At 43.6% G+C, this 24,556-nt stretch overlaps 3 protein-coding genes across 14 annotated transcripts in view; 2 read left to right on the top strand and 1 right to left on the bottom strand.

The window, feature by feature from the left end:
* Nucleotides 1-8,282, top strand: part of MYO7B (myosin VIIB) — a 47,050-nt gene extending 38,768 nt beyond the window's left edge. For all 4 annotated transcript variants that reach the window (XM_015871003.2, XM_015871004.2, XM_015871002.2 and 1 more), the window contains 9 exons: nucleotides 1,578-1,683; nucleotides 1,797-1,910; nucleotides 2,796-2,883; nucleotides 3,671-3,777; nucleotides 4,168-4,353; nucleotides 4,545-4,661; nucleotides 5,230-5,313; nucleotides 5,663-5,782; nucleotides 6,597-8,282. In XM_015871003.2, the coding sequence (XP_015726489.1) occupies nucleotides 1,578-1,683; nucleotides 1,797-1,910; nucleotides 2,796-2,883; nucleotides 3,671-3,777; nucleotides 4,168-4,353; nucleotides 4,545-4,661; nucleotides 5,230-5,313; nucleotides 5,663-5,782; nucleotides 6,597-6,680 (1,006 nt within the window). In that variant the 3' untranslated portion in view covers nucleotides 6,681-8,282. The remainder of the gene's footprint in view (nucleotides 1-1,577; nucleotides 1,684-1,796; nucleotides 1,911-2,795; nucleotides 2,884-3,670; nucleotides 3,778-4,167; nucleotides 4,354-4,544; nucleotides 4,662-5,229; nucleotides 5,314-5,662; nucleotides 5,783-6,596) is intronic.
* The window catches only part of LIMS2 (LIM zinc finger domain containing 2), a 62,447-nt gene that overhangs the window by 31,476 nt on the left and 6,415 nt on the right, over nucleotides 1-24,556 (bottom strand). For 4 of the 8 annotated variants that reach the window (XM_015871032.2, XM_015871033.2, XM_032446449.1 and 1 more), the window contains exons 4-10: nucleotides 24,135-24,255; nucleotides 15,004-15,153; nucleotides 14,055-14,205; nucleotides 13,203-13,295; nucleotides 12,352-12,400; nucleotides 12,096-12,171; nucleotides 8,613-11,309 (exon numbers count right to left, since the gene is read on the bottom strand). In XM_015871032.2, the coding sequence (XP_015726518.1) occupies nucleotides 11,162-11,309; nucleotides 12,096-12,171; nucleotides 12,352-12,400; nucleotides 13,203-13,295; nucleotides 14,055-14,205; nucleotides 15,004-15,153; nucleotides 24,135-24,255 (788 nt within the window). In that variant the 3' untranslated portion in view covers nucleotides 8,613-11,161. Of the gene's footprint in view, nucleotides 1-1,129; nucleotides 2,445-8,612; nucleotides 11,310-12,095; nucleotides 12,172-12,351; nucleotides 12,401-13,202; nucleotides 13,296-14,054; nucleotides 14,206-15,003; nucleotides 15,154-24,134; nucleotides 24,256-24,556 lie in introns of those variants that run through there. The other 4 variants (XR_004308290.1, XR_004308291.1, XR_004308292.1 and 1 more) reach the window with 2 other exon arrangements.
* Nucleotides 16,834-23,679, top strand: GPR17 (G protein-coupled receptor 17). 2 transcript variants are annotated; one of them, XM_032446450.1, is made up of 3 exons: nucleotides 16,834-17,350; nucleotides 19,251-19,593; nucleotides 20,980-23,679. In XM_032446450.1, the coding sequence occupies exon 3, from the start codon at nucleotides 21,014-21,016 to the stop codon at nucleotides 22,046-22,048; it is 1,035 nt and encodes a 344-aa protein (XP_032302341.1). In that variant the 5' UTR covers nucleotides 16,834-17,350; nucleotides 19,251-19,593; nucleotides 20,980-21,013; the 3' UTR covers nucleotides 22,049-23,679. The 2 variants fall into 2 exon arrangements, with proteins under 2 accessions (XP_032302341.1, XP_015726529.1); XM_015871043.2 differs by lacking the exon at nucleotides 19,251-19,593 and having other exon boundaries at nucleotides 16,835-17,350.

The following is a 24,556-nucleotide window of genomic DNA, read 5'->3' as shown; positions in this document are numbered from 1 at the left end:
AGGAGATGAGTCGTGGTGCTGCTGGGGAAATGTCGCTGCACGCTGAACTTGCCTTTGAAGTGCATGAAAAAATGCATGGCGAGGAATGCTATTCATTACTCTTTCCATGGAGAACAGTGAAAATTTCTCACCCTTCTATGTCATACGCTATTCATGCTCAAAGCCCTGCTAAGATCTATGGAGCTTCTTTAGAGTGGGGAAAACAGTGAAAGCATAATGGACTGCTTCAGAGGAGAGATCTCATTGCAAAAATACCCCAGATCTGGAGCGTGGGGGAGGGAAAGCTTAACAGAGACAAAATGCAGTTTTGGGAGAGCATTTATTTCCAAAGATTAAGCATGTACCCACCCAGAATTCCTCTCCCTGTGAGTAGCCTGCTGTCCTTAGGAAGCGGAGAACAGGCAGCTTGAAGGACTGACCTATAATTACATGGGGTGAAAGCCAACTGAGCTCTCAGGTTCACCTTTCCCTCCTGAAAGAGCTTTACTGCTTCATCCCCACACTCCTGGCCAGGTAACTAGAGAGCATCCTGGTGGGTGTTAAGCTGGCAATGAATTCTCAGCTGAGGCTGAAATGGGAGGTGGCCCTGTGCCTCCAGCACACACTTCCTTGGTCTCGGGTACAGGAATATATCACAGAATTGCTCACATTGGAAAAGACCTTAAAGATCATCAAATCCAACAGCAAAATAATGACAGAGCAGAGCAGGTACGTGCCCATTACAGGGCCTGTGCAGCACCAGAGCACGTACCGTTCAGCTTGGGGTCACAGACCTTCCTTCTCCAAATGGAACTGCTATTGTATTTAATGGAGAAAAAAGCGTTTTCATGTCTGCTTAACTAAAGCCAGGTGCCAGGGTAAGGTCTCTTCCTGAGAGATGTGCTCCACCGGAGAGAAGTTAGACATGAAAAAGTTCCAGTGTGTAACATCTCCCAGCAGGCTGCTCTGTGCCTCTGAGGACAGGAAAATACCAGCCCCAGATGGCAGCGTGCTACATTTGTCCTGACTTTAACCATATCAAGGTTTCTGCATGACTCACACTTTAGGCCCAGTTCCTCTGCTTTAAAGGGCAACGCTATTCTGAGATGTCATTTCAAAGAAGTAGGGCTGTTCATAAATCAGGGATTACCTGCCAGCTCCTGTGTAAGCTCTGATGCTTCTTGCAGCTGTCTGCACTTTTCTGAGCTGCAATATTCATTTTGAATCTGTTTGCAAATCTTTCAGCTGGTGCAAGAGTTAAAGTACAGCGTAGTGCTCCTTGTGGCCACTGTCTTCACACTTCAGTAAGAAAAACTTGCTGAATACAGAGAAGGGGTGATGGTACTGGTTGGGAAGGTGCCTTGTTCATCCAGCCTCCGGGCAGAGCTGGGCATTCAAGATACCTGCTAATAATCCCTTCTGTTTCTTGCTGCTAATAGAATGAATTTGCACAGGGGTGAAGGTCCATCAGAGCCTCCCACACAGCACAGCACTGAGCATTTCATGTGGAATCTGTTGTTTGGATGAAATACTGTTGAACTCCTCAAAGATTAATTCTTAGTGCTGATCTCTCTTACATCTGTGGTGGTATTTTGCAGGAGTGGCTCCAGGAAGTGGGCACCTCATCCTGTGGAGGTTGAGGCCATCTTACAGAACAACACTAAGGTCTCACACAAGATTTGCTTCCCCAATGAAACAGAGCAGGTGAGAACATATTTTCTCAGCCAACACGTATTCCTGCAGGGGCATATTTCAAGATATTCAGTGTTCTCACTTATTCCCCTCCACCGTGTAACAAAAGTCTTATTGTCTCACAGACATTTGATGTGGGAACAAACACCAAGAACAGGACTCTGTGTCAGAACATCGCTTCCAAACTGCAGCTGAGCTCTTGGGAAGGTTTCAGCCTCTTTGTCAAGATTGCAGACAAGGTAACTTCTCAATTAGGGCAGGGTTGCCAGACTGCCTCTCTTGCTTCCTTCCCATACCACCTAAGCAACAATATTTAAGAATAGGAAACAAAGCAGGTGGTTACTGCTGCTGTCTTTCTGGGGGGCTACAGCCTTGACTCTGAGTCTTTGAAGAAGCTGGAAGGAGATACAGTTTCTATCAGTCTGTTGGTACATAAGCAGTACTGAAAGCTGGCAGAGGATAGAGGCTTTCTTGCTGCTTTGCTAAGGTGGTAGCAAACTGCATGTTGCACACTGCCAGATTCAGCCTGTTTGCTCTCAAGCTTTGCCCAGGAGATGTGCTGCGTACCTGCAGTACTCACTAGCATCAGGGAAAGCTGTGGCTGACCAGCACCAGTCATTGCTCTCTCTAGTTTCTCAAAACTTGCCTTTCTGAGCTGAATCTCAGTTTGGCTGCCTTGCTGAGATGACCTTTCTCTCTGGAACTGCATGAGGACCAGGGCAAAAGCAGTGCTGGGTACAAGCAGAGGGAGCTCCTGATGTTCTGCTGTGGTCCTGAGAAAAGAAACCTAGTTATCTTACTCAATCTCACTACAGTGTTTTCCTATGAGATAACTAGGAACAAGGTAGGCATCTTCAGCTTGCTTTCAGTATGGAAAACAGAAAGAAAAAGGCAGCAGAGACTGGAATAACTTCCCACTTTGACATTTCCATTTGACATGGAAATTGTGTAAGCCCTCCTCCTTTTCCCTTTGTATCCCCCTGTCCTTCCTGTCATAATTGTGCTTTCTTGCTCTAGACAGGGAAAGCAAATTCAGCTTTGCATTTGGGTATGTTGGCACAGGTAGTATTTTAAATGCTCTACTAATCCCTCCTTTCTCCTCTCCATCGCTTGGCTTCTTCCAGGTGATCAGTCAGAATGAAGCAGATTATTTCTTTGACTCACTGAGGCAGGTGACAGATTGGACCAAGAGGAACAAACCAGCAAAAGACGGTAAGCAGACAGCATGAAAGGAGCTGCACGAGATACTGCGTGGAACTGGGAAAACAGCAACTAGGACTGATTCCTTCTTACCTTGTGTGCGATGAGGTCTTATTTTACCATTTTTATTTGTACATATGTGGTTACTGCCTGCACCAGCAGTCAGACCCAGTGACCTCATGGAGCAGCATGTTGGAAGAACCAGAATCTCTTTGAGGATCTCCTCAGGAATGTTAAAATTGTACAACATATTTGATTTGTTCCACCCAAAACACACATCTGGATGCATGAAAGTTAGACAGATTGATCCTGTCTATAATCCAAAGCTCATGCAATGCCAGACTGCGTATCACCCAACACATGTAAACAGGTTCTTTACACAGTGTTGCTCTTTCTCCTTGGGTCACTAGGGAATTGTTCTCTAGATTACTCTCTAGTGATACCAGATCACAAGTTGTATTGCTAAGGGAACACTTAGCATAAACCAGCAGCAAGGAACAACGAACACCACTCAGACTGCTGGGGCCTTCAGCCTCATTCTCCATTGCTGAACAGCCCAATGCTGCACTTGTCACTATGTGATTGGTGTCCAGGAACTGACAACCAGTCACACACAGTTCCTTGGTCATCTAAAACTGCCTTTTTTTTGTGGGTTGGTTTGTTTTGTCATGGTTGTTTTTGTTTGCCATTTTGTTATTATTAAAAATGGAATTGTATTTCTAAAGAAACTCTCCATCCAATTACAAAAGCAGAGCTCCACAGTGATACACAGGACACTAATAGGACATTGTTTCCTCAGGTGCTACCATGTCTGTAGCTTATGAAGTGTACTTCATGAGAAAGCTGTGGTTGAATGTAACTCCTGGGAAGGACCTGAAAGCTGATTCCATTTTTCATTACCACCAGGTAATGCTCCCTAAAGCATAAACATAACAGCAGTCAATACCAGTCAGGAAATACTGCAGAAAAAGCAACCATGTTGGAATGCTGCCCTGTCTCACCTAGAGGGAGCCTGCAGGCAGCACAGCTTAGCTTCTGAAACAAACTGGATGTCATGCAGTGCTCACACCTTAGCTATATGGTTATGATAACACAGCTCCTTCATCTAATTGTTCCTTGGAGGTGCTCATCTTCCTCCATGACTACATGCAGAACCTCCAGAAGGAGCCACAAGTCCTTGGGATGCCCTTGGACTGAGCCTGGTGACACTTTCACCCCAACCTCACAGGTTTAGTATGACTAAGTCAGTGTTTGCTTCAGCCCTTTCTGTCTGGATTCAGAGCTTGTCTCTTCCAGGAGCTGCCCAAGTACCTCAGAGGCTACCACAACTGCTCCAGAGATGAAGCTGTCCAGCTGGCAGGGCTCATTTATAAAGTGCGCTTCAACAACGATCGCACACAGCTGGCAACCATCCCCAAGATCCTGAAGGAGCTGGTGCCAGACAATCTGCTTCGAGTGACCTCACCAGATGAGTGGAAGAAGGTACAGAAACCAGCACTGCTTTCATTAATCATATTAATTCCATAGAGCCTTATGAGGGAATTACATCAAGCCACATTCCTGTTACACAGAAGTGACCTGGCTGATGGTGTGATTCTCTCGTGCTAATGCTGGACAATGGAAACCTACCTACCTCCAGCTGACTGGGCTGTGTATCCTTTTTTCCTACACAGAGCATTACTGCAGCATACAGCAAACATGAAGGAAAAACTGTGGATGAGGCCAAGATTGCCTTCTTGAAAATCATATACCGGTGGCCAACGTTTGGATCAGCCTTCTTTGAGGTGAAGGTAGGTGTAAAGGCTTGGATGCCTGACTTTGATAGCAGACCAGCACTAGGGGATATGGACTAACCATTGTTCCAACTTCAGTTAACTGGCTTCCCATCATGCCCTAAGGAAAACACAACATCCTGACAGTGGGGAGATGAGTTCTTTATCCCAGCTACTGGTTCCTGAAAGGGGCAAAACTGCCAAACACAGGAGTACATGGCAAAGAAATGACACTACTACGTTCACTGTTAAGGAAGGATCAGTTGTAAAACACAGCAGTAGCACAAATAGTATTAAAACCATTCTCTCCACGTTGCTTTTAATTTCTCCCCACCAGTTTCTTACCAGCAATAAAGTCTGCAACCAACCACTAAGCCCACTAGTAGTCTGGGAAATAACAAACCCAATGCTGCCTTATGTAGCATTGAGCAAGTCATCGCTGTTTAGACAAAAACTCAACCTTAGCAATGGTTTCATAATACTGCAGAGCTTTAGGTTCCACTATTTATTTGGTAAAGAGAACAAGCAGTGCTAGGCACTGCTAGATGCATCACACCAAATAAATTCTTCACCTTTTTTGTTCTAGCAAACCTCTGAGCCAAATTTCCCAGAGATTGTGCTGATTGCAATCAACAAGCAGGGAGTCTCACTGATACATCAGAAGACAAAGGTAACAGTTGTTTCTCAAGCATCTAAGCAAGTCTGGTCTTACTCATTTCTTAGGCTTATAAGTATTACTATTTGCTTTTAATAAGAGAGTAATTATCCAGTGAGTTTTAATTATTGCAAATGTGATGGCAGTGTGTTAAGGAAGTAGGAGGAAGTCTCAGTGTGATTAAGACTCACCTGCTCAGTGTATACCACTAGTCTGGATGTAAGACCTACCTTGATCCACCGTATTTATGATTGAAACAGGAAACAAAAAGACAGCTCTTTCTCTTCAAATTTTTGTATGACGGTCTATTTTCATTCGAGCAATGCTGGACAGCCCAGTCAAATCAATTTGTTTCTCCTCACAGGAAATTTTAACCATTTATCCCTTTAATAAAATCTCCAATTGGAGCAGTGGGAGTACATTCTTTCACATGACGATAGGGAACCTGGTACGAGGAAGCCGGATCTTATGTGAGACATCTCTGGTAAGAAGAGTTTTGTTCACTTACCAACCAAAAAACTCCTTGTTTTTCCTTGGTGTCCAGAGCAGCTACAAACAGGATGCCAGAGCATTAAAACCAGTCAGATAACCCATTCACTGTTCTGCCAATACAACTGCAGTTTAGAACCAGCTTAGTGCTCTGTAATGCCATCTAGCTGCAGAAATAAGGACAAAAGGTCGCTCCCCAAATTCTTCCCATACATAAAAATTCTACCTATCTGAGATAGAAGAGATTGCATTTAGCCACAGAACTGCATGAGAGGATTTTCATCTTGAGTGGCTTGATCCACTGCACAATAGTGGCACCTTGTAAGATTGTACTCTTAAATGAATGGTGATGCCTCTTTTAGGACTGGTTTCAGACTGTTGAGACTCAGATAAGCATCACTGTACTGAAATTTATAGGCAAAACTGTAAGGAAAACCTTAGAACTCCTAGGGTTTAACTTCTCTCACAGAGAAGCTTGGATTCCCAGGTACAAGATCACAGATCACAGGGGCTGGGTGGGACCCCGGCCTCCCAGTGTCTAGACAAGATGTCCAGCTACAGAATAAATTCTGGGTTTGAATTCCAAGGGTGTGACAGTGACAGCAGAGCTGTGCTCTGAAAACTTGTCAGTCTACGAAAGGAAGAGCAGAGGAAAAAACAGATAAATAGTTATAAAACCAGCAACAGCTGTTGGAAGGGACATCAGCCATTCAGGAAAACATCTAAGAAGAAAAAACAAGGAGAAAATAATGATTATTTTTGCTTCTGGGGCTATTTGAGAGACTTGAGACTTCCTTCTTTTCCAACAGGGTTACAAAATGGATGACCTGCTGACATCCTATGTACACCTGCTGATGAATGCAGTTAACAAGCAAAAGAGCCTCCCAGCTTGAAAGCAGAAATAGAATCCATGACCTGCACTGGTGCCAAATACCCATCATTGCATCTCCCAGAAGAAAAAAGATTTAAAAATATTAACGTGGCTGATCAGTTTTCTGGTCACACACACAATGAACTGTGCTGCTGAAATACTAACACAAGTTCAAGTGAGCATGTGCTTGCAAGTATCTTTAGCATTCATCTTCCCTAGGTGTAGTAATAGAACTCAATTCAGATTTTGAAGTTTGAGGAAGTGTAGCTGTTTTTAACCTAGTAAGAGAGGAACACCCAAACCCTAACACAGGAGCCACTCCTGGTACTCAGGATCTCCTCTATTCTTAAATACAGATACATAACAGAGTTCTTTTTTCCCTTCTGGAGAGAAAATCCTGCCTTGTTTCTTAAGCTTTTACCAAATGCACAATTTGCAGTGGAGGTAATATTACTTCTTCCTAGTGGAAATTCTGGAGGTGAAGAAATACCCCGTAGTAGTAGTGTAATGGGACACCTGGAAAGGTAAGATGAAGGTTTTCATCCTTTTATCACTAGGTTATGTACAGAAATTACAGTAGACTATGATAGCCACTGTTACTATATAAATGTCACTCCTATGTGAGGCTGTTAGTGGGCTGGCCACTGGCTTACCTCTGCCTTTGCTAAATTAAATGGTTTTCTTCCTTCCATGATTCATAAAACACTCAGAATCTAACAGCTGCTTCCTACTAGACAGTTTCTAGGAGGCCTCGACAAACTCTGAAATGGGTCTGGGTCTTGGGCCCATTACTCAGTTGCTCCTATTTCAAGTTACAGATGTGCTATTCAGTGCAAATCTGAACTGAAAAAGTCAGTCTAACAGACATCTGTTGAAAAGAGATGTATTTCTGCTCTGTAGAAATGTCCTCAGCTCGGAGCTATGTAGACACTCATTCACGAGACAAGAAGAATAGCAAAGATCTTCAGCTATGAAAGCTATTTCCTGTTTTAAGTGCTGAGTTTGATTCCGTGCTTGTTCATGTCACAGACCTCTGTCAACACACAACTTGGGGCTGTCAGGAAGCAGAGCACGTATGCCCTGTGGTGGCAGTGAGCCCAGATACTTGCCCCACTAGAGAATGTGCACTGCTTCCCCAGCAACAGGCTCTCCTTTGCTCACAGTGAAACGTGGACATGTCTTAAAGCATTGCACCAAGTTCCTTGAGACTCGACCCTGCGGTGCTGGAGAAGCAGCTCTGCTGGATCTCTCACCAATTTGCCAACATGTGCACAACGGATCCCTTGTTCCCTCAGCTGTGTGTGTGTGCAACTCCAATGCTAATGGGAATCCTGTACATGCGTAGCAGGGAAGAGCCCCCCTCTCTTTGTGCATGTAAATGAGTGCCACACTTGTTAGAACAGCGGATGGTTTGGTAAGCAGGTAGATGTTCCTGCTGTCATGTCCATTGCCGGCAATGGAAACTTTTGAGACTAAAGACATTGGAGTTGTTTTGTCATCCTAGTCTGATCTGACCGACTGTGAGTGAGAAGCATCCAATACTTTACTGTGAGAAAAAGAAATGTTGCATCCAAAACATATTGTTTCTGGTTTTTAAATAAACCCTGCAGAAAATCAATCACAATGGCCTTTCCAGCATGAAAAACCTGTATTTGTTCCAGATCCACTGAACTGAAACCCACCACAATCACAGCATCCCAGCTGCTTTTCACAGACAGCACAGGTTGTGTGGCATAGCCTCTAAAGAGACGACACTCCTTTCTGCATGTCTTCATCAACCAAACGCATCAGCACAAAAGCAACACAACCAGAACAGGACTTCAAGACAACAGTGGATCAGACCTGGGCAGTCCTCAGGGTTCCTCAGCATATATAGTGCCCCACTGCTCAGCAATGCAAATGAAAGTTTACTACATACAAATTCTTTTTACTTCTTTTTTTTGGTGTGCAAAGGTTTAAAAGGCAGCAGTACAATTAACTTTATTACAAGAATATAAAGAGGTACAGTATTACAATACTTCAATCCACAGTTAGGTTAGACAGCACCGGCAACGTGTGATAAAATGAGAGCTCCACACTGTGCAGACTCCACACCGATCATCACAGCCTGAGCCACGACTAATTGCTGCTCATTCTTTCATCCAACTTACACCGTTCTCAGCACTTACCAGTGCTTTATAGACTACTGCAACTGCAGCCATTAGCTCTGTCTGCAATCTATTCCTTCACCATCTAATCACACGTCAGTCACATTGTCTGATACAAAGCTTCCATCTAGGAACTCTCTGTCCAGGAGGCTGAACATTTGCTAACACTGCATAAATTGATGTAAAAATAAAGGCTGGGATGCAAACCCAGGAGAGTAGGTTATAAAGAAAGACAGCAGGTGATTAACATGCCCTTTTAATACAAATAAGCTTCACATACTGTGGTTTCTAAAAGCATAAACGTTTTCAAGTGTAATCAGTGAATATTAGTGATTGTAATTCAGTATGTATAAATAGGAATGTAAACTAGAAATGCATGTCATTACATGAGCCTTTAGTTAGTGTAGACTTGTGAGCCAAATTCAACCTTGGTACAAATCTCTGCTCTCCAGAGGTGTGATACTTAGGATGAATTTGGCCATTTGTCTGCTTACAGCAGTGGAAAAGAAGCAGGCAGCTTGTGACTGAGACCTTGGCTTCATGAGAAAACCTGTCAGCTCTAAGGGCAGATCTGAAGTCTGCATTACCTTCTACTTCACGTTTTTAGAAGCGGACCCAAAGAGATAGATAGAGGGAAGATGCATTTCCTCCAACTACTCCTAATGATCTTTCCTACTCCTTCAGTTCCACTGCTTCACTGAAGGTACGTGAGTAAGATTCACCACTGTAACTCTGAACACAGTGGGCTAAGAAAAATAGGTCTGAAAAGTTAATAGTTTAAGAGCTTATAATAGATCCTCACAATCAGCTCTTTACAGAGAACAAGGACTAGGATGGTTTTTTCACTCCACTCCTTTTGGGAAATGCTCTGAGGATGAGAGCAAACTGAACACCTTAACAAAGAGAACGATACCGACTGCTCTTGAAATACTGAAGCCAACTAGGTCTACTCAGTTTCTAGCATGAGACAAAGTGAAAGCACAGACTAAATCTCTAATTGCAGTAACAGATAATTCCATCTGCTTCTACATGCCTGAATTTTCCGTTGCTGAACTTGAGAGTGGCCACAGAAAGTATTCACTTCATCTGCTGAACTTATTCCTTATCCCTTTAATACTTTCTGGTAGACTTAAATCGCACATGGGACAGCAGTCCTCCAGTGCCTTCAATCCTGTCCATCTCACAAAAAGGGCAGATACAGTCTCCAGCTATTCATGGAGAGGCATTCTCAGTCTGCTCTGCTTAGTTCAGATCACCCCTAAAGAAACAGTAAGAATGATCAAAACCAACAGATTTTTTGGCAGCTTGGGTTGTGTAAGTAAAAAAAACCAAACAAACTACAGAGCAGAAGGAAATCTGCAAGCAAAACTATACATTAAGAGGTACAGATGCAGGTCTGAGGTCCTCTCTTTAAGTACACATTCAGGTCTTAAGAAGAAAGATGTTGGATGGCTCTTATTTGGGTGAATTTTATGAAAAATATTCGCTCATTTTTATATATAACATTGCATTTGTGATCAACTACAAATAACAGACATCTCTTAATGAAATTAGGCTTCATGGAGAGTGACCTCAGAGGGTATTCTCACCTTTCAAACAAAGCGAGAAGGATTGGATTTGAAACTGAAGCAGTTAAACTAATACTGTATTATCAGCTGGGTTTCGTAATTCAAAACAACTGGAAGTGTCAGCTTAGTCTGAGGATAGGATGTGCTTTGTGCCGACCACCAGAATCCCTTGTATCCATAATGGACAAAGAGAACAGATTGAGAAATTATAGAGTCAGTTTTTAACCACAGCCACCACCTCCCTAAAGGGAGCTCAGCCATCCAGAAGAGGCTGATGTAGCCTTGGCAACTGCGATCTCCTTACTGCTGAACAGAGAAACAGATGTTCTAACACTGCTCCTGAGTCAGACAAGTAGGCAATGAAGGTGTTGCAACTATTGGCTTCTGAGCTTACCCAGTCAACTTGAACCAAAAAAGAGCAAACCACATGTTTCTTCCTCCCCTACACTCAACTAGTGTTTCTAACTTCATTAGACTATAGAGGGATGGAGAGAAAAGTACAGTTCAGCTGAGGAAAGAAAGAAAGGAAGATTGTGTACAGTTTAACAATGGCAAAATAAGTTGTTAGCAAATTAGTAACCAGCCTGTAAACTGCTCTTCCTGCAAGTGTTAATAGGCAGCTGCTTGAGAAAAAGAGAGTCAAGACACAGGCTATGTTACCAGAAGCAGGGCAAGGTACCACTTTTCTTTGGTTTCACTTGTTCCTAGTAATTCTCTTTGTAATCAACAGCTGCCGTGAGCAGCACCTTATGACTGCAAGAGTGCAGTCAATGGATGGACAGACCTGTTCAAGCAGAATTTAAATCCAGGGCTTTGGGGTGTGCCTTCTTGGACGCCAGCTCTGACAGCTTCTTCAGGCGTTTCTTCAGCTCCAGTGGGAATTTCTCATAGCACTTCTTGCACACAGGCTTCATGTCAAACTCCACAAACTTATTCCTTTAACACAAACAATAGCGGGATATTAAAGGAGTATTTGCAAGCTATATGTCTGACTGAACCAAGTCTGCATACAACCACAGAAATGCAACTGTTTGCTTTCTACTACATGTGTAAAATGCCTCACTTCCTTATCTTATCATGGAAGTATAAAAATCAGTCTTTAATCAGGGAACTGGGGCTTTTAGTACTGCTAGCTTAGTTAGAAGTGAGATTTTGCCATACATATAACACCCTTCGATAATAACATTGTTATCTTCGAATGGAAATGTCATTACAAACATCTGTGTGATGAATTCAAGTGCTTTCACATACCAGGCCCTTAGGGCCAACCCAGCAAGGCAGAATAAGGGTTTGAACCATTCTGTTCCTCTTCTACATACTTGGTAACAATTCTGAAAGATGATGTTATGCTACTCTAAGTAACTGCAAGCACTGCCAGCAAGGAGTGCATCCAAACTAAGGAGCAATGGAAGCTGTGGGTATTTCTGTATAGGCAGTTACTCAGAGCTTAAAACCTTCCTTCTGTACAGCTTTCCTCTTACCCAACCTCCTTACAGAAGAAATTCTTCCTTTGTGAACAGAACGAAAATAAGATAGAGAAAATGTTGGGTCTCAGTTCTCTTCTAGTTGTGAAATCAGCACTGCCACAGAGAGAGGGCATTACAAACCAGCTGATCAGCAGGACATTGCCCCTCAGGGGCGCTGGCTCACAGCACTCCCAAGCTGATACTCTGCCTTGGGGGCAAATGTTTAGTATGGCCCAGAGCATAAACGCTGACTTACTTCAGTGTGAGCTTGATGTTGCAGGTGGAGCAGGAGAAGCAGTTCACACACCAGGCCTTGTTAAGAGCTGATACCACTGCAAAAGCACAAAATAAAAGGAAACTGCCACATTATTTGAATTCAGATTTGTATCCAAATTCAAATGAGGCCAGATGTGAAAAACAAACACTGGTGCCTTGCAACTGTGAGCTGCAACAGCTGCACTAACAAACGGAGCAGGGACAGCGACCCAAAATAAGCAGAGAACAAATCTTACCATCTCCCTCTATCACGTGGCTGCAGTTGTAGCAGACATCTCCAAAGAGCTGCACAGTGAAAGAAGAACAGGAGCTGGTGTTACTGACTACCCACACTCCCCAAATCACACAGCTGGTGGGAACGTTCAATCCTAACAGTTAATGAATTCCCAGATATTGCAGTTGCCCCCAAATGTACCAATTTAAATCTTTTGAATCACTTCTCATACGCCTGCCAATAGCCCACGTTCATTTGGATCTCGTACCACTAAATACTACAAGACCTTTGTTGTTGTTGTCATACACTCTACCACTGTTGTATGATCTTGAAATCTTGTACATGTGGCAATTTGAGTCTGACAGGATCAGTACAGTATATTTGCTAAAGACAAATATCTCCTGATACTAAAGGGTAAGCAACAAAACAAAACCTATTTTCAAGATAGCAGCACTTCTTATGAGAGAAAGACTGATTTATCTGACAGAAGAAAACACCAAATTCATAGGTGTTCACTATCACCATGTAGAAAAAAAACACTTGTTTTGACTTGTGAAACATGCTTTTCTTTATGGTTTAAGCAGCGTAACACTTAATCTTAGGCCTACAATAAGTAACCAAGAAGTCCACACACATGACAGGTATTTTTACTGCTACCCACAGTCAGTGTTTTTAATCTCAAAGGGATAATCAAATATTGATCTCCCTGAGACATCTCTAGTACGTTCTCAGTGTTACTTTTCACTTCTACCAAGAAAACCTATTTTTCCAATTAAATCCCATTAATTTCTTAATACTGTGGTGCCTCTACAAACTGAGATGATGAAAGCATTTGGCTGTCAGAGCACCTGCAGCACAGATGGCAGAATTTACCTGGTTATAGTGAGTTTCACAGTAAGCCAGACCTTTCTTCTCATAGTGGCGGTGTCCCAGGAATGGCTTCTCACATTTGGCACAAACAAAATGCTGCAAAAGAAAGAAGACACTCAGTAGCCAGCAATGCAACCTTTACCATCGCCAAGGAAAAACCTGCTTGGGTGCTGTGCTGGCTGCAAATCATGGCTCAACACAAGAGACTTAATGCTTTAATAAAACTTGGATAGGAAAATCCTTGAGAGTGATAAGATTAGATATTACAATAATTCATGAAGAATTACATTAATGATAAATAGAGCACTTGCTGGAAAGGTAATCGCGTTGTGTCGATGATGAGAAGGCTTGTGGAATAATGCCTTCCTTGTCTGACAGAAGAGAAACAGGAATATAAAATGTGGTTGGTACGAATGCAGCTCAGATGAGTGGCAGCATCTCTGTCGCATTCAGCCCTAGGAGGTTTACATCACCAAATCCATAAATCACTATAAAATTTAAGAGCACACTGTGACAACTTAGATGAAAGCTACAGAAAAATTGAGCTGAAAAGGCTTAGGAGGCAAGAACTGAACTGGTTCTGCCTACTTCACAAATTCTAACAGCTGCAAACCTTTTCATCAGGGATGGGAAGAATACATCCACCCTAGTAAGTAATTATTTCAATTGATTATGAAGTAAATGCTAAATTGTGAACTACATTCTGCAAGAAGCTTTACAGTGCAGGCCTGACAAGCCTGCAGTACTCACTCACTCACTCACACAAAATGGAATCAATCTGAAACATCAGCAATTAGTTTTTTATGCCTTCCAAAATGGCTCTCAAAGGAGGTTTTGGGTTTGGGAAGGCCTCACCTCAACATGCCATTGCTTTCCCAGGGCATTGACCACCCGCCCCTCAATGGGCCTGCGGCAGGCTCCACAGATGGGGACACCCATTTTGTCATGGCAGGGCAAGCAATATAATTCTCCCTTCAGCTCACGAGCATCAGCAGTCAGCTCCTTCCTGAAAACACAAACGTGTCCCTGAAGTAAGAACACCCAGTGAAGCTCCTTAACGTCACAGATGAAATCTTGGAAGACTGAACTTGAAAGTTAACATTGGCAACATTCATGCTATAAACGCTGTCGTTAAATTAAGCCAGTGAAATGCAGCTGTTATACACTATTTTTTCTTCAATTGCTTTCTCATGTTGTCATCACATCTCAGGTACAGGCTCTAGCAAAAATATACGGTGTGTTTACATGCAATGATACAGCGCCACGCTATCTTTGACTGGGATAGCTCAGATAAAAGGACTATTCCTGAGTGGTCAGCAGCAACACTTCACCTTATTTCTCAGTGCCCACACTGTGCTCCAGTTACATGGACCCTCTGTGAATAACTCAGGTCAGACAGGTACAGCACGGCAACAGACAGCACCACAACTCTACAAGTCATCCTTCTTTTCCCCCCCTCTGACCAGAAATGCAACGTGAAACCATTTGGAACAGTCTGGCACCAGCAATATCTGGACATCACTTTAATTGTAATGTGCACGCAGCTTCTGACATCAGCACTCACAAGGAACTGTTATTGCTTTCAGTACGAAGTGGTTTCATTCAAATCCAGCAGAGAAGAACAGCAAACAGCAAAATAAAACTGCAGTTCTTTTAGGTTCTCCCAAAAACTTTCCATTTTTCATCAAAGAATCCCTGTTTTTTCAACAAAGTGAAAGCAGCAAAGTTTAGGCCTCAGAAAGGCCTGCATTGCTGACTGAACTGTTCCTTCTTTATCATCAGGGTTTAGGATGTAAGAACGTACCCACAGTGGGTGCAATTGAAGTGATCTGGATGGTAGGAATCATTCCGGAACATCAGAGGCTGCTCATCAATGATCAGATGGCACTTCTGACAGATGTACTTGCCCAGCCCCTTTGCTTTCTCACGGTTGTGGCACGGCCTGCACAGGTGCCTGATTCAACAAAGAAAAGAAAGAAAAACATGACAAAATTATCCTAAAAAGATGTATGCTGCATGATGCAAAACGTACCTGAAGTAATCAGAGAGGTCAAACTAAACAGTATCCTGTCTTTAACACCAGCTGCACGGAAAAGAGTATATAAAGTAGCCACCAAGTTATATTTACTGGAATCCAACACAAGCCACTTTGTGGTTTCATGCCTCTTTCAGGTACCCTTTCCTGTTCTTCTAAATCCAATCCTTTCTGAGAGGTGGCCATGGAAATGTAGCAACACCCTGTTTGTCCCATGAAGCAGCGAAATTGCTTCTGACCAGTTCTCTGTGATACCAGGTAAAGCATTCTTGGGAATACCAGCTGTCATACACAAGAAAACAGCCGCCTCACCCAGCTGGTGATGCAGGTCTCTGGTACCTGTGCTCCCTGCACCAGCCATACCCCCTCCCCAGGTGCTCAATCACCATTTCAGACCCTGACATAACAGTTCCCCTACACACCTTCTCTCTATTAATAACTATGGCAGGGGCATTATAGGACTGGGAGCTGGGAGGGAGCAGAGCAGAGAGAACTAAAAACAATCAAACCAAAGAACGTTGCTTGAATGGGACTCCTTAATGTTCAGTAGCTAACAGACAAACAAGAACCTATTGAATCCTCCTGTCTCCTAACTCCTTTTAGTCCTCAGTTAAGAACAAAGAACTATGTGATTTTACGTGGTAAATACAACTGGGTTTCTATCACTTGTTCTAGAACAAATTACAAGCACAGCCCTCAGCAGGCAGAGAAGCCAAATTTCTGGTAGGAAAGCCTGGGCAAGAGCATAAAAGGGGCTTCTATAAAGGCTGCAGGAATCCACCAGTCTTATCCCAGTATCCAGAAGCTCCGAGGAGAAACTTCTGTTTAATTCCCTCTTAAGTAGCTCTCTAGAAGCAAGGAAAGAATTTATGGTAAAGCAAAACTGACAGAGGATTCACTTCTGCGGGTTTCTCTGTCACAAAACAGAATCCCACTCGATTCCTTTCACTGAATCGCAATGTGAAACTTGCTGAGATCTACAGGTCATTCTCAACAGGCAGGAAATGAAAAGTTCAGATGGAAAGGGCAAATTTATGGCTGCAGAGTGGATTGATCGCAGGGCCCCTTCCAAAAGCCTGGTAGGATGAATCACTCACCCTTAGATCTGTAAAATGTGGATAAGGATTCAACACAGATGTTGTTGTGAGACCTCAGAAACATTTCTGACCCTCAGCTGGCAGGCGCCTGTCTAAGTGCTAAGTTTCATTATTATTCTCTCCAAATATGAGTCCTCCCGTCATCAAGAGTCTCTCTCCAGGGCTGGAACTACTGTCTGCCCAGACGGAATCCAGAAAAAGCAGACAGGACCCCATTATAAGGAAACATGCAGCTGTGCTCATCTCAGCATAAAGGCATCAATTTTATTCGGCACTGTCAAATGGAGAGTAATTATATGGGGCAGGACACAGGGACCCTGAAGCGAGTGTCCTGAAAGAGACCCCTCTCATTCAGCTGAATAAGATGCCTTCAGCCATTTGCACTGATAAACCATTATCAACCCCTCCCCATTCACAGGCCCTCTCTGCTGTCCCATAGACCCTCCTCTATTGCAAGCAAAAGGAAGTGTTGGACAGGCTGAGCTGTTGCCATAGCAGCCGCCCCTCTCCCTCTCCCCACTCCCACCATTATGGAATTATCCCATTCTGAAATGTCCTGTTGTGCCTATTAATACCAGACTTCCCCCAAACAATGCTCCACTCCACCCTCCTAAAATAATCAGGGGACTCCAAGAGGGCTGTGTGAAAGGCTGGGAGTTCAGCAGCAGCCACCAGTGAGCACCACAAACACTGCAATATTCATACAGCACATTCATATCTGTAACAGCAGCAGCAAGCCCCATGCCAAGGGCTCAGCTGGGATGAAGAAAGCTCTTCAGTGCAGGGGTGTCCTCTCCCTGCTCCGTTGTGTGCCTGAGCTGATAAGGCACTATCAGAGCCAGAAGGACGCTATATAGAGGGGCACCCTCCTGCACCTCTGCAGCCGTGTTCTCTTTTTGGATCAGCTTCTCGGTTTTGCCGCTGCTGCTTCATTTTGGTTTGCTGCCATCAGAAGGAGTTCCCTGAGATCTTCCCTAAAAGGAGCCAACTCTCCACCCATAGGACTGCGCTGTGAAGAGGTAAGAGACAAACTTCTTTAGCAAAGTTGCTTTCCTCGTGCTGTGAGTTTTAGCTGGTGTCAGGAAGGCAGAAAGATACACAAAGTGGGATCATGAACATAAGGGAAATGTCTGAAACTAAGCAAAGCAGAATATTTTGAAGATCAAAACACAAAACTTTTCACGCTTCAGTCCTTAAAGTCCATCCTTTTGGCCAGGAAAGCTGACTGCTGTGTGTCCATCACTGATGGAAACTGAGGGGTGGGAGACTCAGCAGGAGTGACTGTCAGGAGAACAACATCAGCTCAAAGTGGGCTCCTTCTAATGGAGAACACTTACAGAGAAAGACAGGAGACAAGATGCTGCAACCCGAAATAAAGCAGCACAGTCCCAAACCAAAGTTCTTCCAGCTGGACAAGAGCAGTCATTTCTGAAATACACCACGAACCTCAACATACACTTTGTATTTACCTGCAGTAAGCATCATAACAAAGCCTTCCAATTAGCCAGGTAATGAATTTATGATGAGTTATTCTTTCTGTTTATTGTTTTTAGCATTGTTAATAACTGATAGTGTAACACTGCACCGACAGCCCCAGGGACTGTTATCAGTTTCTGAGCAGAAAAGAAACAGGGACATAAAACATGGGCAGTGTGTGTGCATTGCTAATGAGTGGTGACATCCCCTTCCAGCCCAGCCCCGGGGGGTGTGATAATGGCACCACAACAGCACCCTGCCCAGCAATATGTACATCAAGAAATGTTCCCACAGCACCAGGGGTGCAATCCAAGCAGAAATTACTGGGTGGTGAGACAGAGTCCTAAATAAGTTTTCTGTTTGTGTAGTCAAAGCCTCTTGTGCTACACTACATACAATAGCTCAGACTACACAGTCTGGGTCATCTGGGAAAGTTTCGAGTTTGCTCTCAGGATAAATACAGATGAGTACAAAAGTGGTGCAGGATTTACAAGCGTCCTTTTTTGTAAGCTAACAAACCAGGAAGAAAGAAAAAGTCTGATGGGTAAATCACTTATTTACACTGATAGGAGAGACATGCAGAATAAAAGCAAAGCAGTACATAACAGCAAAGGGGATTCCACAATCTACTACTGCGAAACCTGCTCTGTTTGTAAAGCTGTAGCTTTCTGTCAAACACATCTCTACTCAGACATGACCTCAATAGGTAACCCTAGCAAAACAGCAGCTTTTCCTCTGACCTAGTTTAGTGCTGCATTCTGTCAACAAACAGACCTGCAAAGAAATGCAGAACTCGACTAAAGTTCCCTTGTAACTTAAAATCTAAGCAAAATTAGAAAGAGACCCAATTCCCCATGGGATGGAGCACCTCTCTTATGGGCACAGGCTGAGAGCTGGGGCTGTGCAGCATGGAGAAGGGAAGGCTGCAGGGAGAGCTGAGTGACCTGTCAGTATCTAAAGAGGAGTGACAGGAAAGAATGGGACAGACTCTGCTACAGAGTCTGTGGTGATGGAACAAGAGGAAATGGCTTCAAGCTTAAAGAGGGGAGATTTAGGCTGGATATAAGGAAAAAGTCTCTAACAGTGAGGGTGGTTGATGCTCCATCCCCAGAGACTTTCAAGGCCAGGCTGATGAGCCTGGGCAACCTGATCCAGCTGTGGTGTCCCTGTGCAATGTAGGGGAGTTGGACTACATGGCCTTTAAAGGTCCCTTCCAGCTGTAAGAGGCTTATGATTCTCTATTTGTTTAGTTTCTGACGAAGCAATGAATGATACCTTCCTTCTCCTTCCTCCAACAAGTAGGACCAGATCTCAGGGGAAGGCAATCACTTGAACAAGAGAGAATCTATTGATTTTATCATCTGCTCTAAGGATCTCCTTCTTGCCACTGATGTTTTGAGCTTGCAGACAGACCCATGTTCTCCCTTCTCCTCCACCCCACAGCACTTTGCACTGAAAACAGGTCCAGATAGAAATCAATGGCAGAGTCAGTGCAGACATCACTGAGGACAAAACTGCTGATTGAAATGCCTGAATTCCAAAGGTCCTCCATAGGAAATGAGCTCAGTGTATCAGCTGCTAACTCTCAAGCATCTGGCTTGTAAGCAGGGCTTCCTGCTTTGTTTTCTGAAGTTAAATCGCTGCCATCAAGGGAAGAGACTTCCTTATCTGCTACCCTCCCTTCAGCCTTCTCAGCTGGTCCAGTCTTGTACTCACTGCTTTTTCAATGGTGTAACCACATAAAGAGGAGCGCTTACCATCAGACCATCTAACTCATCACTGACAGGTATGTGAACATACACAGATCATTAAGTTTTATTTTATCTGCAAAAATGTAAACAAAGATGATAGGCACCACTGTAAATTAAGAGCCCATACAAAGGCATGGTTTCAGCATATTTCTTCACTGCTATGCAATAGAAAAATATACATTTAAACTAATTCCATCCAGGGAAGACGAGCATTTGAGCATCCATCACATGGAAACTCCAAGCTCTTGGGTTCAAAAAGACCTCTAGGCTTTATTTTATATAGGACTAATGAAGACTAAAACCTAAACTTGTGTGCTCTCCAGCAACCCCAGGAAATTCACACAGAGAACGGCAACAGCATTTTCTTTTTGTTCATGAAAGCATCAGGAAGTGCACAGTGTAAGATATCACATGTATTTATAGAGAATGAAATGTCCCTTGGAAAAAAGGACAGTCTAGATGTACTTTAGGTAATGCCATCTACTAAAGCGTTGCTCTCTCTAGCTGGCAGCAGACAGTGATTACCCACACACTCACACTTAGTCTTTTTTGAGCCATAGACACACACTGTATTTGGGGAGTGCATGGAGTAAGAAGGCCCCTCTGTGGCCACACAAAGAAATTTCTGTTTCCAAATGTAATTTGTTCCCCTTCCTGCTGACTGGTCTCTCCAGCCATGCAGTAAGCACAGGTGGCCCAGCGGGCTCATCCTTCACCTACCGCAGTTTTCTGTCCACCTTAAAGTGACAGCAGCCAACAAAAAATGGGAATTACCTTGGAGTTCCATTCACAAACTTCTAATACACTGGTCTGCACTTAATCAGGCATTTCAGTTTCTCAGTCAGGTGGATATACTCCAATTTGTTGGGATGCTTCAGACCATCTGCCTGATGATGTAAGATCTCAGCACACAGTATAACTTCTCCCTGAGACTCACAATGTTGTGTAACAGTGTCAGCCTTTACCTTAAAATTCCAACCTCGGTAGAGGGAAATGGAGCAGACTGATCTTAAAACATTTTAATGGGTGAAGAATGTATCAAAGAAACAAGAGGCGCCTTCTTGTTTCCCTGGGCAAAGCAAACAGACACTAAAGCCAAACGGAAATTCTTGTCTTTTGCTATCATTATTTCATTGCTTTTTTCCAACTGCTTTTCCAACACAGTTGTATTTGATGCTGCCTCAGTGACCTTTCAGAGTGTACACAGGAACAGGAAGCTGCAGTTTACACCTTCCTTAGCTGCTGATTCTTTAAATACGTATTGAACATTGTGCTGTTATCATCGATTAGTACAACTAATAGAGGTACTGCTGTGGATACTGCAACATATCAGTATCAGCAAGCACAAGACCACACTGATTTCCATGCATGCTGTTCTCCAAAAAACAGGCTTGTATAACATACTGCTTCAACTCTTTCAGGTTTTTCTTTCATACTTCAAAACTGTGGTGAAAAATGAAAGGCCCAGCTGATCCCTCGAGTCTACTCTTCAATTGCTCCAATCAGTCAAACTTCCCTTTGGAAACTTCAGAGCAATGTGGCAAAGAGACCCCCCTCGAGAACATACTTTTTGCCACCTTCTACTTCCTGGACTTCATCCTGGCTTTTATTGGCAACTCCCTGGCTCTTTGGCTCTTCATTCGGGACCAGAAGTCCAGCACACCCGCCAACATCTTCCTGATGCACCTTGCTGTTGCTGACCTCTCCTTCGTGCTGGTGCTCCCCATCCGGCTGGTGTATCATTTCTCAGGTAACCACTGGCCGTTTGGTGAGATCCCATGCAGACTCACTGGGTTCCTCTTCTACCTCAACATGTACGCCAGCATCTACTTCCTCATGTGCATCAGCGTTGACCGCTTCCTGGCCATTGTGCACCCCGTGAAGTCCATCAAGCTCCGCAGGCCCCTTTATGCCCATCTGGCATGTGCCTTTCTATGGCTCATAGTAGGGGTTGCGATGGCCCCCCTGCTGCTCAGCGTGCAGACTGTGGAAATGAACAACACAACCATCTGCCTGCAGCTCTATAGAGAAAAGGCATCGCGTCACGCCCTTGTGTCCTTAGCGGTTGCGTTCACCTTCCCATTTGTTACTACGGTGACTTGCTATTTACTGATCATCAGAAGCCTGAAGAGTGGGAACAGAGTTGAGAAACACTTGAAGGAAAAAGCTATCAAGATGATCATCATGGTCCTGCTGATCTTTCTGGTTTGTTTTGTACCTTATCACGTCAATCGCTACATTTATATCCTCCATTACAATGGGACCAAGGCTTCCTGCGAGACGCAGCGCCTGCTAGCACTCAATAACCGCATCACTTCCTGCCTCACCAGTCTGAATGGGGCCTTCGACCCGGTCATGTATTTCTTTGTAGCTGAGAAATTCCGTGACGCTTTGTGCAACCTGTTTTGTGGTAAGAGGACGGTGATGATACCGCAGACGTGTGAGGGGAAGACGAACGAAAGCTCACTCAGTGCCAAATCTGAACTGTGAACGTGACTCCTGCCACTGCTTCACCATGAAAAGGCTGATCCACCACCATCAGAGCAGTGCAGATATGCAGAAAGGCAGCATTACCAGAGCCAGGCTCACTCCTGCAGAGGAAGCTGAGCACTTCAGGACAACTAAGGGAACACGGGCTGTGAAACGGACAGCTTCTTTTTGCAAAACAGCTTGATCCCCAAAGCATTCAGTAATGGCTTTTCCTATACACAATGCATAAACCTACTTTAAAACATCACATTGCACCAACTCCAGAGATCCATTCCTTGTGTAGACTGTACGTTCTGTTCAAGTTGCGTGCTCAGTGTTTATACACCACAGGCAGAAAAATGGCACTAAGCCATAGCAAAAAAAAAAAAAAAGAATAAATAAAAAGCAAAATGCTGCAACACATCCAACATGGAATGCAATTAAGGGAGTACTGACCATTCTTTAACTGCTTCCAAGTGCTGAGAGCAGGAGATGGGCTCAAAGCTTCAAAGGCCAGACAATGTTTACTACACTGCCTCTGTTAGGTAGTTCCCTGCCAAACATCAGACATCCTGATAGTACTCCCACTAAAGAATAGAAAAGGTCTGCTTAGGAATACAGCATTCATCTTTACTACATACTGGATCAAAAAGCTATGAACCTCTGTCTTAAAAATCAGTAAAGGTGGACAAAAGCAAGCAGAAATCACAGCAACATTTAGGATGGAAAAGACTTTCAAGATCAAGTCCAACCACCCACCTGACCTACCAAACACCATCACTCCAACCAAGTCCTTTAGTGCCATATCCACACATCTCTTAATCACCACCAGGGTATTTATTTTACTGATGTTCCCTTTGCCCAGAGAAATTCTCATCTTCAAGGTGTTTTACAGCTATTTCATTTTGGCAGATTACCCAGCCAGGCTATTGATTTGCTACAGATAAAGCAGGGATTGCCTTAACTATCCTCACTGACACAAATGATATCCAGTGGAATATATCTGGGAATGAGAGGCAGACCAGGCAAAATCAGGTACAGTGAGAAAACAGAAAATGAACACAACAGTTTCCAACAGCATTTGCTAGCAGAAAGCTTCTATGCAAAAGAGGTAAATGTTATAGGAAACCACATGGCAGGTGAAATAAATTTGGGATGTACAGATACATAGGCACACAAATTTCATGTACATTTAAAATTTGGCCCACATATTATGAAATTAAACATTCTTTTTTCTTCCTTGAATTGTTTGAATCCGAACTGCTTTCCTAAAAAGACCCAGGAATCCTCCTAGGTGCTGTAACAACAGCACAGATTATAACAAGCTGAGGTGTCACATGAAAATTTATTGCACCCAGCTCTAAAAACTAAGACACAGAAGTCGCATACTGAAGGACTGAACAGAAAAGGGAGTGGAAGGGTCTTCCTGCTGGACAGGGTACAAACACAACCTTTCCTTCCTCACCCTTCAGGTAGTGAAAATGTAAACCCCGGGAAACTACTAAGCTTTGCTCAAGATATGAAAGCCTGAAATTAACTGTGAATCATACAACACTATGAACTAACTGTCAGATGGGTTTATTTTCTTATGATATGCTTCTGTAGAAGGTTTTAGTTTCTTACTTCTTAATTAAATGCATTAATCTACCTTAGGACTTGATTTTGTATTTCTTTATACAAAATGAATGGTTTATGAAGACTGAGTAAACCTTATCCTGAATACATTTTGGTGTAATCCTCACATTCTCGTGGCCTTTTGCTATGTTTTGAATTGATGCTCAGCAGCTTATGACCTGATAAACAGCCTACTCAGCATCACACAATCCCTTTTCTCACCTGCTATCTGGCCTCTTACCTACAATCCCTTTTTTTCAGTACCTTTCCACTAGCTACTAATGCTTGAGTTCCTGCTTTCCACACATCCCATTGAACAAAGAACACTGTCCTTCATTAAATTCCCCATTCCAAAACAGGCTACTCCTTAAAGCTGCTTCTGTACCTCTACAAGCTTCACCTCCTGGTATATAACCAATGGAGCACTCTCAGCATCTCACTACCACATCAACAACGCACCGACAGCTTTTCCAGAGCTGCTGCTCTGTCTTACCTGCCAGCATTCTTCACAAAACCCAGGTCAGCAAGTGCCACATCACAAAGCTCACAACGGAAACATTCTGGGTGCCAGTTATTGTTCATTGCCTTGATAACACGGCCAATGATGAACTCACCTACAAAAGGAAAGCAGCACCTTGAGATCCATGCAGAAAACAGTTTTATTAAACATCTACAGCCCTTAATAATTCTGCCCTTTTAACTCCACAAGAACTATTATGCTATAAGTTGGGGGGGGGAAAAAACAAAACAGCCCTCTTCCCACCACCAGGATGCTCCAAATCACCTCTACCTCCTTTGTTTCGCTCCAGATTTCCTGCTTCTTAAAATGACTCCAACAATTCAGCCCAGGGCTGGACAGCACACAGTGGTGGGAGTTAACAGCCTGGCCTAGTATCAGCTATGGAGGCTGGTGGC

The sequence above is a fragment of the Coturnix japonica genome, chromosome 9 (assembly GCF_001577835.2).
Source record: "Coturnix japonica isolate 7356 chromosome 9, Coturnix japonica 2.1, whole genome shotgun sequence".
NCBI lineage: Eukaryota > Metazoa > Chordata > Aves > Galliformes > Phasianidae > Coturnix > Coturnix japonica.
The sequence above is the reverse complement of the archived record's forward strand: the minus strand, read 5'-3'. Positions and strand labels throughout refer to the sequence as shown.